At 36.7% G+C, this 27,700-nt stretch overlaps 1 protein-coding gene across 3 annotated transcripts in view; it reads left to right on the plus strand.

Moving 5' to 3' along the window:
- The window catches only part of RNF13 (ring finger protein 13), a 161,940-nt gene that overhangs the window by 22,198 nt on the left and 112,042 nt on the right, over window positions 1-27,700 (plus strand). For all 3 annotated transcript variants that reach the window (XM_028843772.2, XM_015131791.3, XM_015131793.3), the window contains exons 2-3: window positions 10,715-10,844; window positions 17,153-17,233. Coding sequence is in view for 2 of the 3 variants with exons in the window: in XM_015131791.3 (XP_014987277.1) it covers window positions 10,731-10,844; window positions 17,153-17,233 (195 nt within the window). In the remaining variant the exon portion in view is untranslated. The remainder of the gene's footprint in view (window positions 1-10,714; window positions 10,845-17,152; window positions 17,234-27,700) is intronic.

A 27,700-nucleotide genomic window follows, 5' to 3' on the forward strand; every position in this document is an offset into this window, starting at 1 on the left:
TCTTGGACACGACACCAAAAGCATGGGCAACAACAAAAAAAAATAAATGTTTGACTTCATGAAAATTAAAACGTTTTTGTGCATTGAAGGACAGTACCAACAGGGTGAAAAAAATGAGAGAAAATACTTTTCCGTCATATATTTTATAAGGAATTGCTGTCCAGAATATATAGAGAATTCTTTTTTTAAAATTTTTTTATTTCCATAGGTTTTGGGGGAACAGGTGGTATTTGGTTACATTAGTAAGTTCTCTTCAGTGGTGATTCGTGAGAGATTTTGGTGTACCCATCACCTGAGCAGTATATATCCTCACCCCTCTCCTACCCTTTCCCCCGAGTCCCCAAAGTCCATTTTATCATTCTTATGCCTTTGCATTCTCGTAGCTTAGCTCCCACTAATGAGTGAGAACATACGATGTTTGGTTTTCCATTCCTGAGTTACTTCACTTGGAATAATAGTTTCCAATTCTATCCAGGTTGCTGCAAATGCTATTAATTCATTCATTTTTATGGGTTAGTGGTATTCCATATATACCACAATTTCTTTATCCAGTAGTTGATTGATGGGCATTTGGGCTGGTTCCATATTTTTGCAATTGCGAATTGTGTTGTTATAAACATGTGTATGCAAATATCTTTTTTTATGTGACTTTTCTCCTGAGTTGGGATTGCTGGATCCCCAGTAGTGGGATTGCTGGATCAAATGGTAGTTCTACTTTTGGTTCTTCAAGGAATCTCCACATTGTTTTCCATAGTGGTTGTACTAGTTTACATTCCTACCAGCAGTGCAGAAGTGTTCTCTTTCACCATATCCATGCCAACCTCCATTATTTTTTGATTTTTTTGATTATGGCCATTCTTGCAGGAGTAATGTGGTATTGCACAGTGGTTTTGATTTGCATTTTTCTGATCACTAGTGATGTTGAGCATTTTTTAATTTGTTTGTTGGCTATTTGTGTATCTTCTTTTGAGAATTGCCTTTTCATGTCCTTAGCCCACTTTTTGATGGGATTGTTAACTCAGTGGCAAAAAACCAAGCAACCCAATTAAAAAATGTACATAGGAGCTGAATAGACATTTTTCCAAAAAAAACATACAGATGGCCAAAAAATACATGAAAAGATGCTCAGCATCACTAATCACTGGGGAAATGCAAGTCAAGACCACAATGAGATACCACTTTACATGTATTTTAGTATGGCTATATGTGTATATATATTGTATATATATGTCTATCATAAAATAGATGTAAAGTGGTATCTCATTCTGGTCTTGAAGGAAAACATAAAAAAATGTTGGCAAGGATGTGAAGAAATAGTGTTTGTGTATTATTTGTGGGAAAGTAAAATGGTGCAGCCACTTTGGAAAATGGTATGACAGTTCTTAAAAAAAAAAAAAAAAATCAAACGTAGAATTACCATATGATCCAGCAATACTTCTGGGTATATACCACAAATAATTCAAAGCGGGAACTCAAGTTATTTTTTTCGCAATAGCTAAAAGGTCTAAGCAACCCAAGTGTCGATTGAGAGATGAATGGATCAGTAACATGGGGTATGTACATATAATGGAATATTAGCCTGCTAAGGAAGGAAATTTTCACATGAGGTACAACATGGATGAAACTTCAGGATATCATGCTAAGTAAAATAAGCTAGTCACAGAAGGACAAATATTGTATGATTCCACTTATATTAGATACTTAGAATAGTCAAATTCATAGAAACAGAAAGTAAAATTGTGCTTGCCAATGGCCAGGGGATGGGGCATGCATAATTCATGTTTAATGTTTGGGAAGATGAGAAAATTTTAGGGATGGATTGTGGTAATATTTGCACAACAGTGTTAATATAGTTGATGTTACTGAACTGTACACTTCAAAATGTTTAAAATGATAAATTTTTTGTCTGTATGCCACGTTAAGAAATGAGGCTGAAGGTCTTCTGAAAAGATCACTGAAGAGTTAAAATAATTTTTCATGCATTTAATAAATTTTTTGTTATATAAATTCTCAAACATGTAGAAAAGCAGAGAAATAGTGTAATGAAGCTCAATTTAATCTTCACCTAGATTTACAGTGTGTTTTTTTCTGAAGTGCTTTAAATGACAGATATCATGACATTTCTTTCCTAAGTACTTTACTATAATAGATAGCTCCCAAAATAAGGACTTTTTCATACAGCCGTTGTATTAGTCCTTTTTTACACTGCTGATAAAGACACCTGAGACTGGGCAATTTTCAAAAGAAAGAAGTTTAATGGACTTACAGTTCCACGTGACTGGGGAAGCCTTACAATCATGGCAGAGAGTGAAAGGCACGTCTCACATGGCGGCAGACAAGAGAAGAGGGCTTGTGCAGGGCAACTCCCCTTATAAATCCGTTGGATCTCATGAGACTTATTCATTATCATGAGAATAACATGGGAAAGACCTGCCTCTATGATTGAATTACCTCCCACCAGGTCCTTTCTACAACACGTGGGAATTCAAGATGAGATTTGGGTGAGGACACAGCCAAACAATATCATTCTGCCCTGGCCCCTCCCAAATCTCATGCCCTCATATTTCAAAACCAATCATGCCTTCCAAAAGTCCCCCAAAGTCTTAATTCATTTCAGCATTAACTCAAAAGTCCACATTCCATTGTCTTTTCTGAGACAAGGCAAGTTCCTTCTGCTTATGTGCCTGTAAAATCAAAAACCAATCAGTTACTTCCTAGATACAGTAGGGGTACAGGCATTGCATAAATACAACTGTTCCAAGTGGGAGAAATTGGCCAAATCAGCAGGGCTACAGGCCCCATGCAAGTCCAAAATTCAGCAGGGCAGTCAAATCTTAAAGTTCCAAAATGATCTCCTTTGACTCCTTGTCTCACATCCAGGTCATGCTGATGCAAGAGATAGGCTTCTATGGTCTTGGGCAGCTTCTCCCCTGTGGCTTTGCAGGGTACAGCCTTCCTCCTGGCTGCTTTCATGGTCTGGCATTGAGTGTCTATGGCTTTTCTAGGTGCACAGTGCAAGCTGTCGGTGGATCTACTATTCTGGCATCTGGAGGATGGTGGTCCTCTTCTCACAGCTTCACCAGGTGGTGCCTCAGTAGGGACTGCATGTGGGGGTTCCAACCCTGTATTTCCCTTCCATACTTCCCTAGCAGAGGTTCTGCATGAGGGCTCTGCCCCTGCAGCAAACTTTTGCCTGGGGATCCAGGCATTTCAATACAGATTCTGAAATCTAGGCAGAGGTTCCCAAGCCTCAATTCTTGAGTTCTGTGCACCCACAGGCGCAATACCACATGGAAGCTGTCAGTGCTTGGGGCTTGCATCCTCTGCAGCCAGGGCCTGAACTGTACCTGAGTACTGTTTAGCCACAGCTGGGATGCAGGGCACCAAGTCCCAAGACTTCACAAAGCAGCAAGGCCCTGGGCCCAGCCCAGCAAACCATTTTTCCTCCTAGGCCTCTGGGCCTGTGATGGGAGGGGCTGCCATGAAGACCTCTGACATGCCCTGGAGACATTTTCCCTATTTTCTTGGCAATTAACATTTGGCTCCTTGTTACTTCAGCAAATTTCTACAGCTGGCTTGAATTTCTCCTCAGAAAATGGATTTTTCTTTTCTATTGCATCATCAGGCTGCAAATTTTCCAAACTTTTATGCTCTGCTTCCCTTTTAAACTTAAGTTCCAATTCCAAATCATATCTTTGTGAATGAATACAACTGAATGCTTTTAAGAGCACTCGGGTCACCTCTTGAACATTTTACTGCTTAGAAATTTCTTCTGCCAGATACCCTAAATCATCTCTCTCAAGTTGAAAGTTCCACAAATCTCTAGGGCAGGGACAAAGTACCACCAGTCTCTTTGCTAAAGCATATCAAGAATCACCTTTTCACCAGTTCCCAATAAGTTCCTCATCTCCTTCTGAGACCACTTCAGCCTGGACTTCATTGTCTATATGACTATCAGTATTTTGGTCAAAACCATTCAACAAGTCTTTAGGAGGCTCCACATTTTCCCACATTTTCCTGTCTTCTGAGCCCTCCAAACTGTTCCAACCTCTGCCTGTTACCCAGTTCCAAAGTTGCTTCCACATTTTCAGGTATCTTTTCAGCAGTGCCCCGCTCTACTGATACCCATTTACTGTATTAGTCCATTTTCATGTTGCTGTTAAAGACATACCTTAAACTGGGCAATTTACAAAAGAAAGAGGTTTAATGGACTTATAGTTCCATGTGACTGGGGAGGCCTCACAATCAAGGTGGAGGGTGAAAGGCACATCTCACATGGTGGCAGGGAAGAGAAGAGCTTGTTCAGGGAAACTCTTTTTTATAAACCTATCAGGTCTCGTAAGACTTATTCACTCACATGAGAATAGCACGGGAAAGACCTGTCCCCCATGATTCAGTTGCCTCCCACCAGGTTTCTCCCACAACACCTGGGAATTCAAGATGTGATTTGGTTGGGGATGCAGCCAAACCCATACCAACTGTAATATTATCATCATATCTAAGGATTTTTTTTAAAGGATATCTAATATCTGGGCCATATTTCTGTTGTCTCCATTATTCCCAAAATGTATTTTTATTGTTGGTTTAGTGGAACTATATGTTGCATTTGTCTTTACTGTTTCTCATCTCTTTTGATGTATTAACAATTTCATGTCATTTTCTCATTCTATCTTCTTGTATTGTCTCTGTTTATTGTGTTGAATTTTGTAGTAATTGGGGCATTACCCTCAAGCAAGACACCCATGTTGTGGTATCTTATTTTTTTTTTTTCATTCCAGAAAATTCTTGTAAGCTTGAAGTGAGAGCTAAAGGCTTGTTAGAATTGGTTTAAAACAGTTTTGCAAGAATACATCTTAAGTGTTAGAGTACAGACTGAACAGAAAGTAAAATTAGAATTTGACAGTTGGAAAAATCTTTAGAGTTAGGAAGCTGATTTCAGTTAAAATGTCTGTTAATAACTAGTAGAATTATGTCAAATAGTAGGCCAAATTAGATGTGATCAAGGATGGTGGTAGTGGACACATCTGTAGAAGCCTTTTTGGTAGTTCTCAAGGGTTTCTTATATATTCTCTACTTTGAACTTTCTTCCTTTGAAGAAGTGTGACTTTTTTTTATTATAGGCATACTCAAAATGAATACAGAGTTATATTCTGTCTTTGGTAATATAAGTGGGAGGAGGAGGGGCACAAGGAGGAGGAAAAGGATAAAGGGAAGGAGGAAAAGAGGTAGATGTTTGTTATCAGCAAGATTTTACTTGATTTTTTTCTATGCATTCTCTGCTTCCCAGAATGGTTCTAAAATATCCTCAAGATGAATGTATTCTATTTGCTGGGGGATAAGAGTCATGACAAACAGTACCTGTAGACCATGCAGAGACTCCAACAGTTGAATAAGTTCAAGCATGAGAGACAAGTAAGAATTGTAATGGGGAAGAAAGGCACCACACTCACTGTCCATGGTCAGGGGTTCTGATTGGCATCCACACTCTCAGTAACTGATGGGCTATTACCTGGTACCAGGTTCACTAGCTTGGTAGGAGGTAGGAGGATAGAGACTGGGAGCACAACATATCAACATAAAATGCATCTTCATTGAGAAGCCTTACATTCATTCAGATAAACCTTTCATACCTACCAAAGAGTATACTGGATTGTAACCAGTGAGATAAATATGTGGATGTGTGTCACCTCAGCATACAAAAGTGTCACATATGAAAGGAACCACTTCTTCTAATATTCCATGAGTAGCTCCAGCTTCCCTCAAGCATCATGCTTTCTTTCAAGAAACACACACTGCAGGGAATCTGAGACTTTTTTTGTTTATGTTTTTGTAATAAGCTTTTGTAGTTAACTTACAGTCTTTACAGTTTAAATACTTTTCATCATTCAGGAGTCATTTTTACCATAAATAATATTACCTAGTAATACAACAGACAACCTGCATTTATTTTAATCTAGTTGACTAAGTGCTAGAAGAAGGTGTCAAAGAATTTAAGCTTGCTAACCTTTCTCCTCAGAAGGCTTCCTGGAAAAGGGAAGATTTAAATGAAAACAAAACAGAACAAAACAAAACCTAGCAGCAACAACAGAAAGCCTACGTGCTTATTTGAGAACGTGTTAATAAGCGTGGTTCTTTTTCGCAGAAACTATCTGTAGTTGAACATACACAAAATTTTGCATACAATTTCATGGGATTTGTAGTTTTCCCCCAAATTCTCTTTTGAAGATAGAAGGTAGTGTATTATGGTTCCTGGGTAACATGTGAATGAAGATATAATCCCAGCAAGGTGATTGCTGGAAACAGTGAGCTAATCAGAGCAAGGTTGAGTGGTAGAGTATGAGGAAGTAAAATTGTTTAGGTTGAGCAGATGGTTTTTAAATTTTTTTTTGAGACAGAGTCTTGCTCTGTTGCTCAGGCTGGAGTGCAGTGGCATGACCTTGGCTCTCTGCAACCTCTGCCTCCTGGGTTCAAGCGATTCTCGTGCCTCAGTTTCCTGAGTAGCTGGGATTGCAGCTACTCAGCTACAAAAACTACCACACCTGGCTAATTTTTGTATTTTTAGTAGAGATGGGGTTTTCTCATGTTGGCCAGGCTGGTCTGGAACTCCTGACCTCAGGTGATCCACCCGCCTCAGCCTCCCAAAGTGTTAGGGTTACAAGTGTGAGTCACTGTGCTCGGCCTGGGCAGATTCTTAAATGTGAAAATTTTAGACCCTCTTGCACCTTCTCCAACATTTACTTTTGTTGACCAATGCCTTACTTCCCCTTACATTCATTTTAAAGTTCTTGTCTTTCTTGACTTTCCTGAAATCAGTCTCTCTCTCTTTTCTCTTTTTCCACCTCCCTTTGAAACTTAGATATCCCTCAGTTTTTTTAGTCCTCTTCTGTTTTTGATATTCACTTTTACATTAAGAGCACTTCAGTTTTTGCTTTGTGTGGAGCTCGAGACCTTTATTTATTGTTGCCTGTGTACATGTCCACCAGCCTGTTCCAAAAATACTAAGTTCAGAAATTCTCAAGTTGTACTTACTCTCTCACTGTGGTCTTCCTTCTCTGTTTCCTGTTTCATCTGTTGGCATCCCTGTCCAAAGTCCTTTCTTTCTATATTCCATTGCTATGTTAAGCCCTTCTGTGCATAATTGTATTTATTCTACGGAGTTGTCTTATAGGTCCTATGGTCCTACTTTTAGAGATAAAGCAATTTATGTAATTTAAATGTTTATCTCTAAATTACACTATTAGTATGGGACATTGCTGGGATATAAACTCATATGTATAGATTCCATATTTTTTACTGCAATTATTATAATGCCTGCCACTTCTGTCACTTTAATCTAAAAAATATTAAGGGTTTACCTATAGGTGTAATTAAAGAAATATTTATTGCAGTGTTTTTCTTAAAAAAAAAATTCCAACAGTAGGAATTTCTGTTCAGTCCGTTAAAGAATATTCATAAGGAATACCAGGTGGCCATTTATACATCATATTTTTTACCAGTAGTTTTTATTTTATGTAGACAAATCATGTATGGAAACCCAAAGTGTGAAATAGATTAACAAAAAACAGTGCTTGAAAGAAGGGAAGCTCCGCAGTATTTCATGGACAGCTATCTGCAATGGTTTTTGAGGAAAATTAGGAAAATATTCGTAATACCTTAAGTGAAAAAAATACAATTAGTAAAACAATATGCACAGTGTGCCCCCAATTTTGCTAAAAATGTATTTGAATATGCAGTTCGCCCTCCGTATCCATGGGTTCTACATCCATGGATTCAATCAACTGTAGAGTGAAAATATTTGGGGAAAAAAGCATCTGTACTGAACATGGACAGACTGTTTTTCTTGTCATTATTCTTGAAACAATACAGCATAACCATTATTTACATAGCATTTATATTGTATTAGATATAAGCAATCAAGATATGTTTTAAAGTATTTGGGCGGACATGTGTAGGTTATATGCAAATATTACATCATTTTACATAAGGAACTTGAGCATCCTCAGATTCTGGTATCTTCAGGGAGTCCTGGAACCAATCCCCTGTGGATACCAGGGGACAACTCTATACATCGCTAAAAGACTGGAAAGTTATCCATCAAAGTATGAACACTAGTTATTCCTTAACTTGAGGATTATTTATAATTTTTATTTTCTCCACATTTTCCACAATGAGCAAGAATTAGTTTTGTAAATAGAGACTATAAAGCAAAACTCCCAAACATTATTAAATAAGGCAATAAATGCAAAAAACCCTCAAAACCTACTACATATCATTGAATACACACCATATACACACATACACCGTCATATACAAAGTAAAAGAAAACTGGTGACTGTTGCTCCATGAGCATTGGCTTTTGAAGCTCTTGAATACCTTTGTAGGCAAGAAACTGTACTCTACTCTTGGAACGCCTTGGATGAATATTAATGCTGTTTTCAGTAGGGGTTTAGAATTTGGACTTTGGAAACTGACTGTTAGGTTTGAATCCTGGCTCTGCTGTTATTTATTGTTTTATCTTGGGCAAGTTGCTTAACAGTTCCTAAGTTTTCCCCATTTGTGAAATGATACCTACTTTATAGGGAAGTTAGGATTAAGTAAGTTAACTTAATAACATGCTTACAGCAATGCCTGGCACTTAATAAGGGATCAGTATTAGTTGTTTTGGTTATTATTCCTGTCTTTTATTTTCCCTCCAAACTCTGTCTTCCTTTCCCTCCCCCAAAGTTAGCTGGAGATTTAGATGGAAAGTCATAGTTTTTATTCAGATTCAGTTTCCCAAAGAGGTCACTGGTCAATAAGGTACATACTTCTTCTCCTACTAAAATTTAGTAGCAACTATACCTTATTTTGTAAATATTTGTGTGCTTTTATGGTACGATTTCTAACCAGAAATTGTCCACATTCAGTGATTCACTAGGAGGATTTACAAGACTCAGCACATGGTTGTACTTACAGCTGTGATTTATTACAGCAGAAGGATACAAAACAAAATCAGTGAGAAGAAAAGGCACATGGGGTAAAGTCCAGAGTAAATCAGTGTAAGCTTCTAAGGGTCCTTTCCCAGGGGAGTTACACGGGATGCGTCTAACTCCTCCAGCAAGTTGTGACAACACATGTAAAACGTTTACCAAGGAAGCTCATTAGAGACTCAGTGCCCAGGGTTTATATTAGGGATTGTTCATATAGACACTCTCTGCCTACCGTGTACCAAATTTCTAGACCCTAGAAGGAAAACAGGTATTTAGCACAAATCACATTTGTTTGTAAAGTGTAGGCACACTGAGCTGTTCCTACTAGGAAATGGTGGGAACTGTCCTGAAATCTAAATTTCCAGATGCCAGCAAGGGGCCAACCTTGCAAGCAGACCTTTCTAGGGATAGCAATCTCAGGCCTGCTATGTTAACTCTTTTCTGTACCATGGTATGTTATGAAATGTATTTTACTTAAGAAATGAATGTCAACAAATCTAGACGTTTTAAAAAAGCTTTATTGAGATACAATTCTCACATTATAAAATTCAACCAATTAAAGTGTACAGTGCAGTGATTTTTAGTATATTTATAGAGTTGTGCAGCCATCACCAGAGTCTAATTTTAGAACATTTTCATCATCTCCCCCTTAAAACCCTTACTTATTAGCAGTCATTTCTCATTCCTACCTTTCTCCTCCCTCAAGCTTTCCCCCCACACCCTGCCAATCCCTAGGCACTAATTTACTTTTTGTCATGAAGGAAAAATCTATACTTTAGCATGTTTTCATTTTTATTTCATCTCTGATATTAGTGTCTTTGTAAATGGTACCTTAAAAATTATTCACAGGTATTTTACTTCCAGTGTGTCAAAGATTCAGAGTTTGAGTCTGTATGGCAGCTTCTACATCTAGAGCACTTACCTACACTAATCATCATCAAAATGGATATTACATGAGTTTGGGATTTTTAATGAAATAATTCGTTATAAAAGCCCTTGTTTTTGTAATGTTCGTTCTCACTTGTTTAAAAGTATATAATACAATTGATTGAGGCATACCAATGAGAATTTTTATATTTATGGGTTGACATTTAGTGTTTCATGGTATCTTTTTGCTAAAAGAAAGAAAGGGACTCATAGTGAACAGGATGAAGTTGGGAGAGGTAGTTACGCTGTTGCCATTCAGATGTAGAGAAGGGAAAAAAGTGTAGATTGTTAGGAGGTAGGACAAAAAGTATTCCTTTATTATAAGTGGCTGTTAATTTTTTGGCATTCTCTGATGTTGGTACAATATACAGTAGCAATGAAAAGTAAATTTACACGTGAGTTTATATTGAACCAGAAGCTAAAAATTTTTTAAGTTGTAGAAAATTTTCAATTTTAAAGCAAAGCTGCTTGTATGTTTTTAACCATTATTTTGGTTGAAATCTAGTTTCTTTGAAAATTGGGTTAGTAAGACAAGCTGTACTATAAACTGAGCACTATGGGAGGATTTTTTTTTTGTGATTAAAACACAGAACTTTGTCATCATGAGTTACATAGGTATTGACGAAACATGGATATTCACCTAAATGTCCAAATCTGTGTAATTCTTATGCTTTTGAAATAAAGACTTTACTTTTAATGTTAATACATGTTTATAATTAAAAGGGATATTTTTGGACATTGGGAATTAATATATCAAATGATCTATTCCCTGGGACAAAGCACCAGCTCTCATAGTTACTTACATCCTTGTCTTCCAGGTGATTTTACGACGAGATGCTGCTCTCAATAGGGATGCTCATGCTGTCAGCCACACAAGTCTACACCATCTTGACCGTTCAGCTCTTTGCATTCTTAAACCTACTGCCTGTAGAAGCAGACATTTTAGCAGTAAGTACAGTAAAATTTATTCATGTCTAGAAACATCCCTTAAAGAAAAGCTTAAAAAAGCCCTGAATGATATTTATAAGACATTGTTATAAGATATTTTTATTTAAAAACATACCCCAACACATATACACAGTTACTTGACATTGAGGTACCTTATTCATTTATTTATTTATTTTTTGAGACGGAGTTTCATTCTTGTTGCCGAGGCTGGTGTGCAATGGTGCGATCCTGGCTCACTGCAACCTCCACCTCCCAGGTTCAAGCAGTTCTCCTGCCTTAGCCTCCCGAGTAGCTGGGATTACAGGCATGTACCACCATGCCTATTTTTTTTTGTATTTTTAAGAGACAGGGTTTCACCATGTTGACCAGGCTGGGTCTTGAACTCCTGACCTAAGGTGATCTGCCTGCCTTGGCCTCCCAAAGTGTTGGGATTACAGGTGTGAGCCACCACGCCCAGTGCCTTATTCATTTTTTTTTTTTTTTTTTTGCTTCATATCTAATGTAAGATCTTGTGAACAATCAGTACCTGATAAATAATGTTGCACATGAGGGTATGTGTGCACATGTGGGTGCTTTGCACACATACCTACCTGCTGTATACTTATATAGAATTTTCCTGTATTTCTTGGTACCTAGTACATCTCTTCATGACTGTAAGATCTCAGTGGTATCTCTATTGATAATAATATTTAAGAAATTCTATAAGGTGTTGATAGAAAACTTCAGCCCAAGATTAGCATTAATGAGTCAGAAGAGAAGTACAGTGGTCCTATCTTTGATGGTGGATGGAAAAGTTTTTAGAGAAGAAGCAGGCTGCTCAAAACCTTACCATAGCCTCTCTTAGCTACTGTCTTACTTTCCTCCACACTGCGGAGTCATCAGATGGTCTCCAGCTTAAGATAAGGCTTGACTAGTGAGCTTTTGACTTTATGATGGAATGAAAGTGATGTGCACATTCAGTATGCACCTCAACTTATGATAAGATTATGTTCCAACAACCCCATCATAAGTTGAAAATATAAGTAGAATTTGACTTCTGAAACATTTTTGACTTATATATTTTCAGTTTATGATGAGTTTATCCAGATGTAGCCCCATTGTAAGTTGAGGATATATATTTTCTATTTCTCTTTTTCTGTGAAGGTAGAAAAAGAACATACATGCCTATCCTCTAGGTCTGTGCTAAGGATTTGGTTTTACTTTCTGGGTGCAACTGATTTGCTTAATGGTATCAGGTGAGAAATAAAAGGGCAAGAATTGTTGCTGACCAAAGCTTGTTGTGGTCCTCAGCTGTGCTCCTGCACTTTGCAGCAATTCTGGAAGATTCTGAGATCATTGTAGCACTTGAGAGAGCCAGGCTGGTTTCCATACTATAACTTTTGAAGGCAGAGGATGCTAGTAATCCATACGAGATTTCTCATCCCCTGTTGTCCTCCGTAGGGAACTGGTTGATTAGGTTTGTTTTTGGGAATAGTCTTGGTCTTTTTGAGGTGGAGTGGAAATAGAACCTTTGAAGACTGAGTCCATTGCTATTCAAATCTCCCTTCTCAATTGATCCCTAAAATCCTTAGAATATTCTTGGCATGACTTTTGAAATGAGTTTAGAGGATTTATGGACTGATCAGGGAATAAAGTTCTCCTTGTCTCCTTTCTCTCCTTTGATTTCTTCTATTTTGTGTCTCTCTTTTTCCCTCTCTGTTGTTTTTAATACCTTTTGCCTTCTTTCTTTCATTTATACCCAAGGTGGATTGCTATTCTGTGGTCGAGCTGCCTGATGGATTAAATGATTTTCAGTGTTGTGCTCTGGGAACTTAAGCAGCTATATGACCTTGATCAAATTACTCAGCTGCTATAAGTGCCACAGTTTCTTTATTTCTTTATGTAAACTAGAGTGTTGTGGTGGTGATTAAATAAGATAAACTGCTTAGAATAGTATCTGACACATAGTAAATGTTTTATATATGGTTTAAATCTTCATTATAATTATCATTCTGATTATATTTCACTCAGCCCCTTGAGAAGATATGAAACTACCTGAGCTGTATTTTTTAATGTAGAGAAACAAAAAAAATGTTAGGTATAGAAGAATAGTCAGTCCTTTTTGCTAGCAGGGTTCCCTGTGCTTTACACAGGTACTTGTGGAATGTATGTTGATGTCCTCTAGTGAAGGACCTGTAAGATGGGAGCTGTTTAAATCTGGTCTCTATGCTGACCATAAGGATAGAAGGCTGACACGAATGCAAAGATGGCTGGAGGGGAGCGGCTTGTGAAGACATGTAACTGGTAAAACAGGGAACTAAAAATTGAGGCAGAGGAACTGGGTATGTGACAGTCATTCAAAGGAAGTGAGTTAAGAGGTAGAAAGAACGCTTCCTTTTAATGCAATAAGAGCATCCCTGAAATCTGAGTTTGCAGTAATACAGATATACATAAATTAGACATCTAGTTCCAATCAACTAGGTTGATTCTAGTTCTATTTGCACAGGGCTTGAGATGCTGCTTTTGAAAAGTTAAGTCCATTTTAGTTATGCTATTTGTAATGCCAGATGCCTTTGGTTTTGGGTTTTTTTTTTTTTTTTTTTTTGCAGTTGAATTCTCCCATGTGACTTTGAATTCACAGACAACAGTGTTTGTCCAACTAGTTGAGTTCTAACAGGCTATGGAGATGCTGCTATAGCATGACTAGATGACTAGTCAGACAGACCTCTAGGCCATGAGTACTTGGAAGGCAGGACTGTGTCTTACTAAACTTTATTCCTGGTGCCTGGTGTCGGTTACACAGTAGGAATTCAATACAGGTTTGAAGTAATTAAAAGCTTTCTCAGAGATATTTTACATCACATTTTCTTTTAATGGCATCTGTTCCTTAGTACTTTTAGATTACTGTTTTTATCTCTTGTCATTTTTCTTTTACTCAAAAAGAAACGTAATACTATTAATTATGTAGGTTTATACTAGAAACATGAAATTTTAGAATTGCACTTAAGAGATAACTACATCAGTGTTGTATATTCTGAGACTCATAGTCCACAAGTGACATGCTAGTTTTGAATTGTGCCCAAGATCTTACTGAGAAGTATTATCCATCTTATATGAGAGTCAAACAACCCATGTTGCTTGATGCCCAATCTGCCTTTTGATTCTTTTGTCTGGATTTGTCAGAGAGAATTGGTTGCTGGGTGGTGATTATGAGGGCCAGTGTGCTGTGTAGCAAAGAAACACCCAATGGGTGGTGGTGTGAATGGATTGGATTATATAGCACCGTAGTCCAGAGCTCCAGAAATGGATTTATAATCAGAGTTGAAATCCAGATCTACCACTCTGTATTTGCATGACCTTGGGCAGATTACTAGCATTTCTTAAGTCATGGTTAACTTTTTGTAAAAGTGAGAGTTTGTGAAGGACAGTATAGAGTAGTAGGTTAAGGGCTGGGATCTGGGGCCAGACTGCCTCAGTTAGAATCCTGGTTCTTCTAATTTACCAGAGCTTATTTTCAACATGCTGTTGTCAGTCTGTAAAATGAGGATGATAGTAATAGTGGCCTACTTTGTAGAGTTGTTGTTAGGATTAAATAAATTATTACCTGTAAAGTGCTTAGCATGATGTCGGTACATAATGAATGCTAATAATTGTTAGATATTTATTACTTTCTAAATTAAATTAAACCTTTTGTTAAGGAAGCTGTCAAGAAAAATAATTGGTTAAGGAAAAGACCTTTTCAAAATAAGTGTACTCAAACTGTTACGTGGTAATCACTACGAATGGGATTCTCGTGAGGAGTAACTATTTTCTACTTCAGATTTTTTTTTTTTTGAGATGGAGTCTTGCTGTGTTGCCCAAGCTGGAGTGCAGTGGTGCAATCTCGGCTCCCTGCAACCTCTATCTCCTGGGTTCAAGCGATTCTCCTGCCTCAGCCTTGCAAGTAACTGGAATTACAGGCATTTGCCATCGGGCCTGGCTAATTTTTGTAGTTTTAGTAGAGATGGGGTTTCAACATGTTGGCCTGGCTGGTCTTGAACTCCTGACCTCGGTTGATCTGCCCACCTCAGCCTCCCAAAGTGCTAGGATTACAGGCATGAGCCACCGCACCCAGCCTACTACTTCAGATTTTTAAACAGTGAACGTGCTTTAATTTTATGAGCATTACTCCCCTCCCTCCTTATACCAAAAACGGAAAGTACCTTTGTTAGTCTTGTTCACTGTAGGAACATTTTTTGTTTTAAACAATATGATTTTAAGAGGCCATATGAGACAATCCTTATTTTGCTGTTAAGGAAAGACAAAGCAGTTTCAAAAAGGGTTTCACTCAGTAACAAAACTTAATCCACATCTCAGTGTTACAAGTACTGTAGTTCAAGCTAGGTATTTTATTTCTATAATTTTAGCCGTAATAGTGAAACTCTTAAGTAATAGGAAGAGATAAAAAAATACTTTAGTATATAGTTTGTAGATTCTCGATTTCCTAATTTCAAAAGTACATTAAAAAATACTGCTTACACACATTTGTATTTGTCCTTGGTCTATTTCCATTGATCTAGATAAGTTACTTTATTTTACAATGGCATACTTGGCTAGGAGGAATTAAATGTTTTTTTCAGGTTCAACATTAACCTGATCATAGGTGAATTAAATCAATTAAACATATTTTAATTAAGAGATTAAATGATAGATTGTGATAATGGGTTTAAAAGCATTTTGTAACTCTAAAGTATTTTGTAAACTATGGAGTACTCTGCAAATATGAATTATTGTTGCAATGGGAAATCACGCTGAAGCAATTACCACGTATGCTTGGTGGCCTCCAAGTACACTACTAGAATGATTATCCCAGCAATAACAGAATGAATAGGTTTAGTGACTGCATTTAGATGCTTGAATCACACAGTTTCCTGAGCTAATTACAAGCATACAGTGAGAGGCAAAGGTACAAGATGGACATGCTAAGACACTCAAGATAGGGTTCCAGTGGGATGCAAAAACCACACTACCTGAATCCTGGGTCACCTGTTGTAGTTTGTCCAGTCTTCCTGTATGCTGCATCAACTTTTCCTGCTGACAGTGTGGTACGGTTACCAGGACCTGAGTTGATGGTGAGCCAAGGGGACTTGACAGATGGAAGGTGTCTAGATCCAACATTTGCTTGCTCTGCCGGAGAGATGCAAGGCAACTGGTCACAGCTATAATTGGCTGTTAAACTGTGGAGTTGCTTATCTGCATGCCTCTGGCAGACGACATAAGAGGCTAGGATAGCGTTAACCAATGGGTGTTTGATTCAGGGATAACGTAGCTGTCAGTCTGGATGTGTGACCTAATCCATACTTTGTGAATTAAAGTTTACTTGATCCTTCCATCTTTTCTTATCTATATATAACACTCCTGCTTTCTTCCTTTTTATCTATCTTTAAACCATCCTTTGTATCTATATGCAAAACAAATGTGTTTTTTTTTTTGTATTTATGTCCTATAGGTTATGAACACCTACCTTAATTTTTAGTACGTAATTTTCACTTATGTTTCAAAAGTTACTTGTTTACTATCTATGCTGAGTTTCATCCATATCCCTTGTTTCTCTTGCTCTCTGTATAGCAAATTGAACATTATTAAATGATGAAGCAAACTCATCTCAACTATTTTCATTACTGTTCTCTTCTAAAAGCACAAAGAACTTTTGTTTTTTTTCAGTAAAGGACTAATAAATATTGTAGCATTGGAATCTATATCTGTGTGGAAGGGGGAAAGTTGTTGAAGAGTTTGAATACCTCCAGCTTTTTCCATATATGCATTTCATTGAATTTGGTCTCTTCAGTGTTCAACCCTGGATAAAAATGTTCAGCTTATACAAAATTGACATGCCTTAAAAATATGATATGATGCTGCTTCTTTCCAAAAAGAAAGTCATTTTTCATAGCTAGAGCCAGAAATGCCGTAAATTTCTTCCAGTAAATCAGACCTTTATAATATAGAGAAAATAAAATGGAATACTCCTCCTGGAAGATGATCTATCTGGAAAATTCCTTGCTAGGAAATTGTCTATGGGAACAACTCAGAAAACAGTAGGCTGAATTAGTGTTGCTGCTCAATAATAACATTTGAAATCAGAATCCAATTTAAGCATTTGTATATGTTGTAAATTGTATATATTCCTTCTATTTTAGTGGATGTACATTTACAAATTCAGTTTTATTTTGATAAGCTGTGATAGTAATCAGAATTGTCAAAATAATAATTATATATAATTTAATAAATCTTTGTTTTTAATGTTATGTATAAATTAGTCTTAACTTGAATATTTAAAATTTTATTTTTAGTATAACTTTGAAAATGCATCTCAGACATTTGATGACCTCCCTGCAAGATTTGGTTATAGACTTCCAGCTGAAGGTTTAAAGGTAAGACAGTTGGTAATACATTGTAAAGACACAAGGTATTTAATAAGGTGATTTTTATTGTTTATTATTTAAACAATGAAATAATTTCTTACTATTATTATAAAACCTATACATAGTCATTTGTAAAGGGTCAGATTATTCAAAAGGTATCAGAAAGAAAGTGAAAATCACCTAGGATTGTATTATTCTGAACTAGCTGTGGTTGACATTTTGGTATATTACATTTCAGACCTGTTTTTTTAGGATACATGCTATGCGTGTGTTTGTAGATGTGTGTGTGTGTGTACATATATATATACACACACACATTTACATATATGTGTAAATGCTTTCATATACAGTGAATCTATATTTAACACTAATAGAAACATGCTATTTGGTTACCTACCTTTTTCTTTTAACTGTATGTTATGATCATGTTTTTCATGCTGATATGTAAGGATTTACATTATTAATTGTAACGGCTGCATAGTTTTGCAATATCATGAAATAGTATGGATTTTGAACATTGCTTTAGTTTTTCATAGTGGATATTTAGGTTGTCTAGTTTTTACTATTACAGTGCTACAATGAATGTTTTTCTTTGTGTATTCATCCATTTATCTCCATAGGATACATTTCCAAATGTAGAATTGCTTTATGACATGAATATTTAAAATTTTGTTCTGTATTTTCAGTTCTTCCTTCAAAAAGTTTAGAACAATTTAGAATTCCATCAGTAACGTCTGAGACTGTCCTTTTCCCCATACCCTCTTAAATACTAGATATTATCGAACTTTTGCTAATTTGATTTTAAAAAATCTAGTAAACGTAAACATATTTTTTGCTGTGTGTGTGTGTGTGTGTGTGTGTGTGTGTGTGTGTGTGTGAGAGAGAGAGAGAGAGAGAGAGAAAATGGACTATTAATGCTTTGCCGAATCTGAGAGAGAGAGAGAGAGAGAGAATGGACTATTAATGCTCTTTGCCCAATTTGAAATTAAAGTGTCCTTGTGCTTTGTAAGAGTTCTTTATATATTGGAAGTATCAATTTATTGTTTGCCATATATGCTTCAGATTATCCCTTCCTCAGTTTTTCCTTTATCTTTTAATTTTTTTTAAGGTTTCAAAAGTTTTGTTTAGTTAAAAATTATTGTCTTTTTCCTCTACCTCTGGTGGTTAGAAAGTCCTTTCTCATTTCAAGATATTAGTTTTTTGTTATATAAATACATGAAGTTGTATAGATATGTACCATAGAATGCTTTCAGTTTATTCTGATTTTCTTAAAATTCCTCTTTTTTTTTTTTTTTTTAAGGTAGATTTTCACACTGTTGTCCATGCTGGAGTGCAGTAGCACAATCTTGGCTCACTGCAGTGTTCACCTTCTGAGCTCAAATGATCCTCCCACCTCAACCTCCCAAGTGGCTGAGACTAAGTGTGCAGCACCATGCCCGGCAGGTTTTTGTTTTTTTTTGTAGAGATGGGGTTTTGCCATGTTGCCCAGGCTGGTCTTGAACTCTTGAAGCTGTCTGCCCACTTCAGCCTCCCAAAGTACTGGGATTTCAGGCATGAGCTACCGTGCCTAGCCAGAATTTCTTAGTAAGATACCATAAACCTATTATTTTTTATTTTTTTATTTTTTTTTGAGACGGAGTCTCGCTCTGTCACCCAGGCTGGAGTGCAGTGGCCGGATCTCAGCTCACTGCAAGCTCCACCTCTCGGGTTCACACCATTCTCCTGCCTCAGCCTCCCGAGTAGCTGGGACTACAGGCGCCCGCCACCACGCCCGGCTAATTTTTTTGTATTTTTTAGTAGAGACGGGGAGACCTGTTATTCTTAATTAGGATGGTAGGCACCTCTGGGAGGGATGTTCAGCTTTTAAATTATTTTAAAAAATTCATAGCATTTTATGACTATTTCTCATAAAAATATTTCAACCAAAAAGAAATACACATAAGGAAAAGTAAACACCTTCTTTTATTCTTTCCTTACCTATATGTAGCAGTCACACTTCCCTCTTCAGGGTTAAATATTATCAGTGATTTTACGGGCCTTCAGATCCTTTTCTGAACATGTAATGCATTTTCGTTCTTTTTTGTTCATCAGTTTATGGACACATATACTTCATAAATGGTTATCATTTATATACATGAAAAGTTTCTTAATTCTTACAATGAAATCTGCTCTAGCTAGTTTTACCCAGAAAGGGGTTTATAAAGAGATAAAGATATTCAGAGTATCATTTTAGCCTGGACAGGCAGTTTCTAAACTGTTTCAGGAATAAAACGCAGAATGACCTTGTAGGACTGGTTTTGTAGATGAGTGGTGCAGCTAATGAACCCTCAAACCACATTGTTTTTTCTCTCATCAGGAAGCCTTTGTGGTTTTACCTCACAACATTCAGCCTCTTCTACCACCCAAGCTAATCAAAGAGATACCCTTTTTCAGACTGTTTCCTTATGTGTCTGCTTCCAAATCCATCACTTGGATTTTTCTGATTGATAGACTTTTGGCCACATAGTTACTTGCTACATATTTTGGTGAAATACCTAGCTATGAGGAAGGCTGGGAAACACAGTATAGGTTGTTGTTGTTGTTGTTGTTGTTATTTTTGTTGTTTTAGCCTACTTTGGGAAGGTGGAATGCATAGTGGCTTCAGAAAATGTGGAGCACCACGATTGACAGATGTCTACTGCAGTAATTACCCTGCAAGGCTGGGCTGGCTGCAGTGGCTCACACCTGCAGTCCCAGCACTTTGGGAGGCCAAGGTGGGTAGATCACTTGAGGTCAAGAAACCAGCCTGAGCAACATGGTGAAACCCTGTCTCTACCAAAAAGTAGCTGGGCATGGTGGGCGCAAGTCTGTGGTCCCAACTACTTGGAGGCTGAGGTGGGAGAATCACTTGAACCCAGGAAGGTGAGGTTGCAGTGAGCCGAGATCGTGCCATTGCACTCCAGCCTGGGCGACAGAGTAAGACCTTGTCTCAAAAAAATGACAATAAATAAATAATTACTCTGCAGCGTGATTCCCCTACCTCTTCTGTTTTAGAGCTCTTTCCACAGCGGCATCTATAACTCTAGTATGTTCCTGTTAAGCACTGCATGGTATTCTGTAATGTGAATGATCATAGTTTATTAGTAATTTCCTCTTTCCAAAGTTGTTATTTCTCTAGGATAGAGGTCTGGAAGTAGAATTGATGAAATCAATGGGTACATACATCTGAAAGTTTCATAGATACTGCCAAATTATCTTTGCAAAGGCTGTGCTAATTTATTCCCATTAACATTGTAGGAGAATACGTATCTCCCTATAGTCTTGCCAACACTAGATATTATCAGTCTTTTTAACTCTTGCCAATCTGATGGGCAAAAGTGTTATCTTGTTTTAATTTGCATTTCTCTGATTGTTAATGATGATCTGGCAACCTTTCTTTCATTCTACCATAAGAAGTCAGACTGTTCCTTCTCACCGAAGAGCCTTTCTGCTGAATAAGCTTATTTTAAAGAGCTCTATTAATTCTTGATAAGCATAATCTTATTGGTGCTCCTCAATTAATAAGTTACTATAAATTTGGTTTACATTTAAAAGATATGTTGACAAATTTGCTTATTCACTGCCTGGCCAAAAAAAAAAAAAAATGGTGTTAGATCTATTTGTCTGCTTTTTGCACTGTGACATAGGCAAGAAGAGAAGTGAAATATTCCAACAAAATTATTGGATTATTATGGGTAGCTTTTATAGTTGCATGACTGGTTTTGCCATTGCCCAGAATCAGAATTCAAAATGCCAGCCATGCAAAGATTTATATTTGTTTACAAAGACTTGATAATAATGAAGTGAGGTAGCTCACTATAGTGTAATGTCTGTAAAACCAATTAATTAAATACATTAAAAATACAACTAAGTTAATTTAAAAATATATTAAGAGACTTAGCTGAAAAATACTTTTTTTTTTTTTTTTTTTTTGAGACGGAGTCTTGCTCTGTTGCCCAGGCTGGAGTGCAGTGGCATGATCATAGCTCACTGAAACCACCAACTGCTGGGCTCAAGCAATCCTCCCACCTCAGGCTCCTGTGTAGCTAGGACTATAGTAGTGTGCCACTGTGCTAATTTTTAAATATTTTTAGAAATGGAATCTTGCTATGTTTCCCAGGCTGGTTGCAAACCCCTGGCTTCAAGCAATCCTCCTGCTTCGGCCTCCTAAAGTGATGGGATTATAGGCATGAGCTACTGCACCTGGCCAAAATATCTTACTTTTTTTTTTTTTGAGACAGAGTCTCGCTCTGTCGCCCAGGCTGGAGTGCAGTGGTGCGATCTTGTCTCACTGCAAGCTCCAGCCTCCTGGGTTCACGCCATTCTCCTGCCTCAGCCTCCCAAGTAGCTGGGACTACAGGCACCTGCCACCACGCCCGGCTAATTTTTTTGTATTTTTAGTAGAGGTGGAGTTTCACCGTGTTAGCCAGGATGGTCTCAATCTCCTGACTTCATGATCCACCTGCCTTGGCCTCCCAAAGTGCTGGGATTACAGGCGTGAGCCACCGTGCCCAGCCCAAAGTATCTTACTTTTAAACTCTGCCCAGAGAGTTTAGGTGAGATAGTTTTTGTAGGTCTAATTTATGTTCTGTATTTTGTAGCTTTTATAACATCCCTGCATTCCATCAGAATCATTTATAAGACATCAGATATTTATAGTATAACATATCAGTTGAAATTCTGTGTTTGCATTCTGTTTATATATGCCCCAATATTAGGTTAATTGTATTTAAAGCCTTTTTCTGTCCTCTCCTGTATTTTAAAAAATACTATTCAGGTATAAGAAAATGACAAAGCCAAGGAATTTTGAGCTATTTGAGCTTTAATGCAAAAATGTGAATCTTTGCATGGATTAAAATATGGCACATCAGTGTTACAGAAGTTTTAAAAGAAAGATTTTATTTTTTTATCTAGGTAAGTGCTGTGTTTGTAGTTTTATATTTTAATTGGCTGTTTAGGAAGTTACCTTTTCCATACAACCTTTTTAGACCTTGTAACCTTGAGTACCATTAGTAATTAGTTTACAGTTCATTTGAACAGTGTGTTTATATGTTTGGGCAAAATTCAGAACGACACAACTGTTCTTTTTGGAAAACATGTTTTGTCTTTGAAAAGATAAATAATGTTTCTTAGCAGTATAAATATACTTTCCTATGTCCTCAAAAAATTGGTAAAGATTACCTTTCCCCTCACCCCTTCCCCCACTCTATGCTTAGGAGGCCAATAATTATTATTGTATAATGTAACATGCAACTCTATTTTTACTTTTTTCAAATGGATAACCAAGTATTAAAGAATCATTATTGAGTAGTTATTATGGTTTGGATATGGTTTTTTCATCCCCACCAAATCACATGTTGAAATTTGATCTACAGTGTGGGGGTGTTGGGAGATGGGGCCTAGTGGGAGGTGTTTGGGTCATGGGGGCAGATCCCTCATGAAACGGCTTGATGCTATTCTCTCTCTGGCTAGTTGGAATTAGTTCTAACAAAATGGATTAGTTCCCTCAAGAGTGGGTTGTTATAAAGCCAGGACACCCCTTAGGTTTGGTCCCTCTTCACATATGCCCACTTCTCCTTTGGCCTTCTCCATCATGTTTTGATGCAGCCCTAACCAGAAGCTGAGCAGGTGCCAGTGCCATGCTGCTTGAACAGCCTGCACAACCATGGGTTAAATAAAACTCCTTCCTTTATAAATAACCTGCCTCAGGTGTCCTGTTATAGAAACACAAAATAGAACAAGACAATAGTCAAGACTTTACATGTAGATGTGTAATGCTAACAAGCAAGGTCTCTTGCTATACTTTTTATTATCAGTATAATTGGAATAATTTAGTTACACGTTGAGGGCTAGTCTCAGGAGAATCAAGCTTCTCCAGTTTTCTTGTTTCTATATTTTTAGGAAGTGCCTTGATAGGTGGAGGAGATAATGATTGTTAAAAAATTGAAAACAAGATTTATCTCTGATAAGGAAGCTTTGATCAGTAAGCCAAGTGTCAGATTACCTGAGTATAATTATCAATGGCAAATCTCGTTTTCAGCAACACAACTCTTGGGCTAGATTTACCATGATCCACATATATTGTGTTTTGTAACCTGGTAGTCAGGGTATATTCTTTATGTTGAAGAAGAAGAAGACAGAGGAGATGACGATCATGGGATGCAGATTTGTCCTAGACTATACTGTTCCTACTATCCAGAACAAAGTTGCAAATAAGTGGTTTTTCTTATATCATATATAATTTATTTCCTCTCATCATTATTCATTAAATTAGTGCCCTATATCATCACCAGTTAATTTTCCACAAACTAGGCTTGTTCTTTGAAAGTAATTTACCGGTTAATTTCAAAATTCTTATTACAGGAAATGATTTCGTTTAATATAAAGTCTTGAGATTAGAAGAGAGTTTTTTCCCCCTGGTGAAGGAAAATGCAAACATTGCAAAGAACTGTGGTTGGTTGGATGGTTTATTTGTGCTACTTCCTTTGCCTGCTTTCTTTGCAGGAAAGAAGCTCAGTGCCACTTAGTATATTTTTCCTCTCAGACCACTTACACGGTTTTATGATGTGAAGAAAGCCCTGGTTAAGGCTCAATGTGCTGAACTTCCTCACCCTTATGTTACAGTATCACCCTCAGTTTGTAAACTAAAACAAAGGTCAGAGTTCCTTTTTCAAAGGATAACTAAGTCCCAGCTACTCGGGAGGCTGAGGCAGGAGAATGGCATGAACCCGGGAGGCGGAGCTTGCAGTGAGCTGAGATCCGGCCACTGCACTCCAGCCTGGGCGGCAGAGCGAGACTCCGTCTCAAAAAAAAAAAAAAAAAAAGAAATAGCATTGTCAAAATAAAGAGTAAAACTATCTGGTTATACATGAAATAAGAATTCTAAGGTCTAAGGACATTTTTAAATGCACGTAGTTAGATAATATAAAAAGAATACTTTTGTAGTGAATTTTGAGCTTCTAAAATAAACCCTTTCCTCTTAATTTCAAAAAGTCTTGGTTGCTTATTCATTTATTAAATCAAGCAGGAATATAGCATTTCATTTGATTTAGAAAATAATTATTTTGTCATGGCAAGTTATCACTTAGAGAAGAGGGGAGGTAAAGACACACACACACATAGAGGAAGTCAAAGGAGACTCAGGTTCTTTATTTCATAAATCGCCATACTCCCTTCATTTTCTCATTGCATTACTGGGCATCTTTTTTGTTCACTAAGTAGTTTTTATTAGATTTTCTTACTGGCTTTCTCAGTTCAATATGGCAAAAGACTAATTTTTTATTCTGCTCATGAAAAAATATTTTTCTCATTAAAAGAGTGATATATGCTCACCATTAAAATTAAGATGATATAGATATGAAAAAGAATATGGCTCATGGAGTAGAAGAATTGGTATAATTAAAACGACCATACTGCCCAAAGCAGTCTACAGATTCAGTGAAATTTCTATCAAAATATCAATGTCATTTTTCACAGAAATAGAAAAAACGATCCTAAAATTTATATGGAACCAGAAAAGACCTCAAATAGCCAAAGAAATCCTGAACAAAAAGAACAAAGCTGGAGACATCACACTACCTGACATCGAAATATATTACAAGGCAAACGGGTGTGGTGGCTCACACCTGTAATCCCAGCACTTGGGGAGCCTGAGGTGGGTGGAGCATTTGAGGTCAGGAGTTCAAGACCAACCTGGCCAACATGGTGAAACTCCGTCTCTACTAAAAATATGAAAATTAGCTGGGCATGGTGGTGGGCACCTGTAGTCCCAGCTACTCGGGAGGCTGAGGCAGGAGAATCACTTGAACCCGGGAGATGCAGGTTGCAGTGAACTGAGATCATGCCACTGCACCCCAGCCTGGGCAACAGAGAGAGACTCCATCTAAAAAGTGTGTGTGTGTGTGTGTATATATATGTAGTATTTATACATATATACACACACATATATACATATTACATACACACACATATATGTAACAAGGCTATAAGAACCAAAACAGTATGGTATTGATATAAAAACAGACAGAGACCAACGCTACAGAGTAGAGGATCCAGAAGTAAATTCACATATTTATAGCCAAATGATTTTTGACAAAGGTGCCAAGAACATACGTTGGGGAAAGGACAGTCTCTTCAATAAAGAATGCTGGGAAAATTGGATATCCATATACAGAAGAATGAAACTGAACCCTTGTCTCTGACCATATACAAAAATCAACTCAAGATGGATTAAAGAATTAAAGCCTCAAAGCTATAAAACTGCTGGAAGAAAACATATGGAAAACACTTCAGGGCATTGATCTAGGCAAAGATTTTACAGCTAAGATCACAAAAGCACAGACAACAAAAAGAAAAATAGACAAATGAGACTATATTGAACTAAAAAGCTTTTGCACAGCAAAGGAATCAACAGAGTGAAGAGACAACCTGTTGAATGGGAGAAGGTATTTGCAAACTATCCATCTGACAAGGGACTAATATCCAGAATATATAAGGAATTTGAACATCTCAACAGTAAAAACAGACTAATTTTAAAAAGGGCCAATGATCTAAACAGATATTTCTCAAAAGAAGACGTACAAATGGCCAACGGGCATATGAAAAAAATGTTTAATATCACTAATCATCAGGGAAATGTAAAAACCACAGCGAGATAGCATCTTAATCCAATTAGGATGGCTATTATTAAAATGACAAAAAAATTACAGATTTTGGCAAGGATTCAGAGAAGAGGGAACTCATACACTGTTGGTGGGAATGCAAATTAGTACAACTACTATGGAAAATGGTATGGTGATTTAAAAAAAAAAAAAAAACTGAAAAGAGGATTGGGGAGAACTAAATATAGCACTACCATAGGATCCAGCAGTCCCACCACTGGCTATTTATCCAAAGGAAAAGAAGTGTATCCAAGGGATACCTGCACTTGCATGTTTACTATATCACTATTCACAATAGCCAAGATGTGGAATCAGCCTACTGTCCATGAATATATTAATGAATTTTAAAAAGTATGTACGTGGAATGTAATACTATTTAACTGTAAAAATGAATGAAATCATGTCATTTGTCGCAACATGAATGGAACTAGAGATTACTATGTTAAGTGGAATTATACAGGCAGAGAAAGAACAAATATCCAATGTTCCCACTCATTTGTAGAAGCTGAAAATTTGATCTTATGGAGATTGAGAGTAGATTGATAGATACCAGAGGGTGAGAAAAGGGTGTGGTTGAGAGGGGGAGATGAAGAGAGGTTGGTCAGTGGATACAAACATACAGTTAGATAGAAGGTGTAAGTTCTAATGTTCCATAACAGAGTAGGGTGACTATAGTTAGCAATAATGCATTAAGTATATTTTAAAGTAGCTAGAAGAGAGAACTTGAAATGTTCTCAACACATATAAATGATAAATACTCAAGGTAATAGTTTCCTCAAGTATCCTGACTTGATCATTACACGTTTTATGCATGAAACAAATTATGACATGCACCCCATAAATATATAAAATATTAAATATCAATAAAGTTTAAAAAGAATATGAAAATCATACATAATTCTACAATTAAAGATAGTGGCAGACGTTTGGGTACAACTGTGTGAACTTGTGTAGACACATTCACGCCTTCATTTTATGCACTTATATGTGCTATTTTGCAACTTAAAAAATTGGCAGTATGTTGGATGGCATATCCAATATCATGGATATCTTTCCATATAAAAATCTATACATTCATATCATCATTCAAAATTATGCAATTTATTATAGTACTTGAATTACACCATAATGTAACCAATCCCTTGTGTCACTGGACATTTAGATTGCTTTCACTTTTTAAAAATTGAAATATTTCAAGCATAGACTAGAGTATAAGAATAACAGAGCATCCTGTATATCTGCTACCTAGAGGTTAGTATTTTTGAAAGAAGAAATAAAATATTACAGATACTACTGAAACATCCTTTTTATCCTACCATATTCTGTTCCCTTACCTCGCTCCTTATAGATGATCATTATCCTGAAACTTATGTATATCTTTCCCATTTATGTTACAAAACATACATATATATATATTTTTTTCTGCCATATATACATCTATAAACGTTGTGCTTCCATTTAAATTTTCTTTGCTCTGGTTTTAAAACTTGCTTTTTCATCTAACACTGTATTTGAAATTTTTGTTATTACATATTCCTAATTCATTTTAACTGTTGCATACTACATTTTATGGATATGCCACAATTTATTTTTTCATTCATTTGCTGGTAGATGCCAGTTTTTTACTTTCTTTTTTAGTGAACATCTTTTAAATATGTCTGCTTGTATACATTATATCTAGATGCCAATTCACACTTATCAAATTAGTAAAAATATGAGTCTAACAATATCCACAACTGACAAGGATATGAAACCAGGTATTTTTATATACTGCTGGTATAAAAGAATGTCCAGCCAC

Source organism: Macaca mulatta, chromosome 2, assembly GCF_049350105.2.
Source record: "Macaca mulatta isolate MMU2019108-1 chromosome 2, T2T-MMU8v2.0, whole genome shotgun sequence".
Lineage (NCBI taxonomy): Eukaryota > Metazoa > Chordata > Mammalia > Primates > Cercopithecidae > Macaca > Macaca mulatta.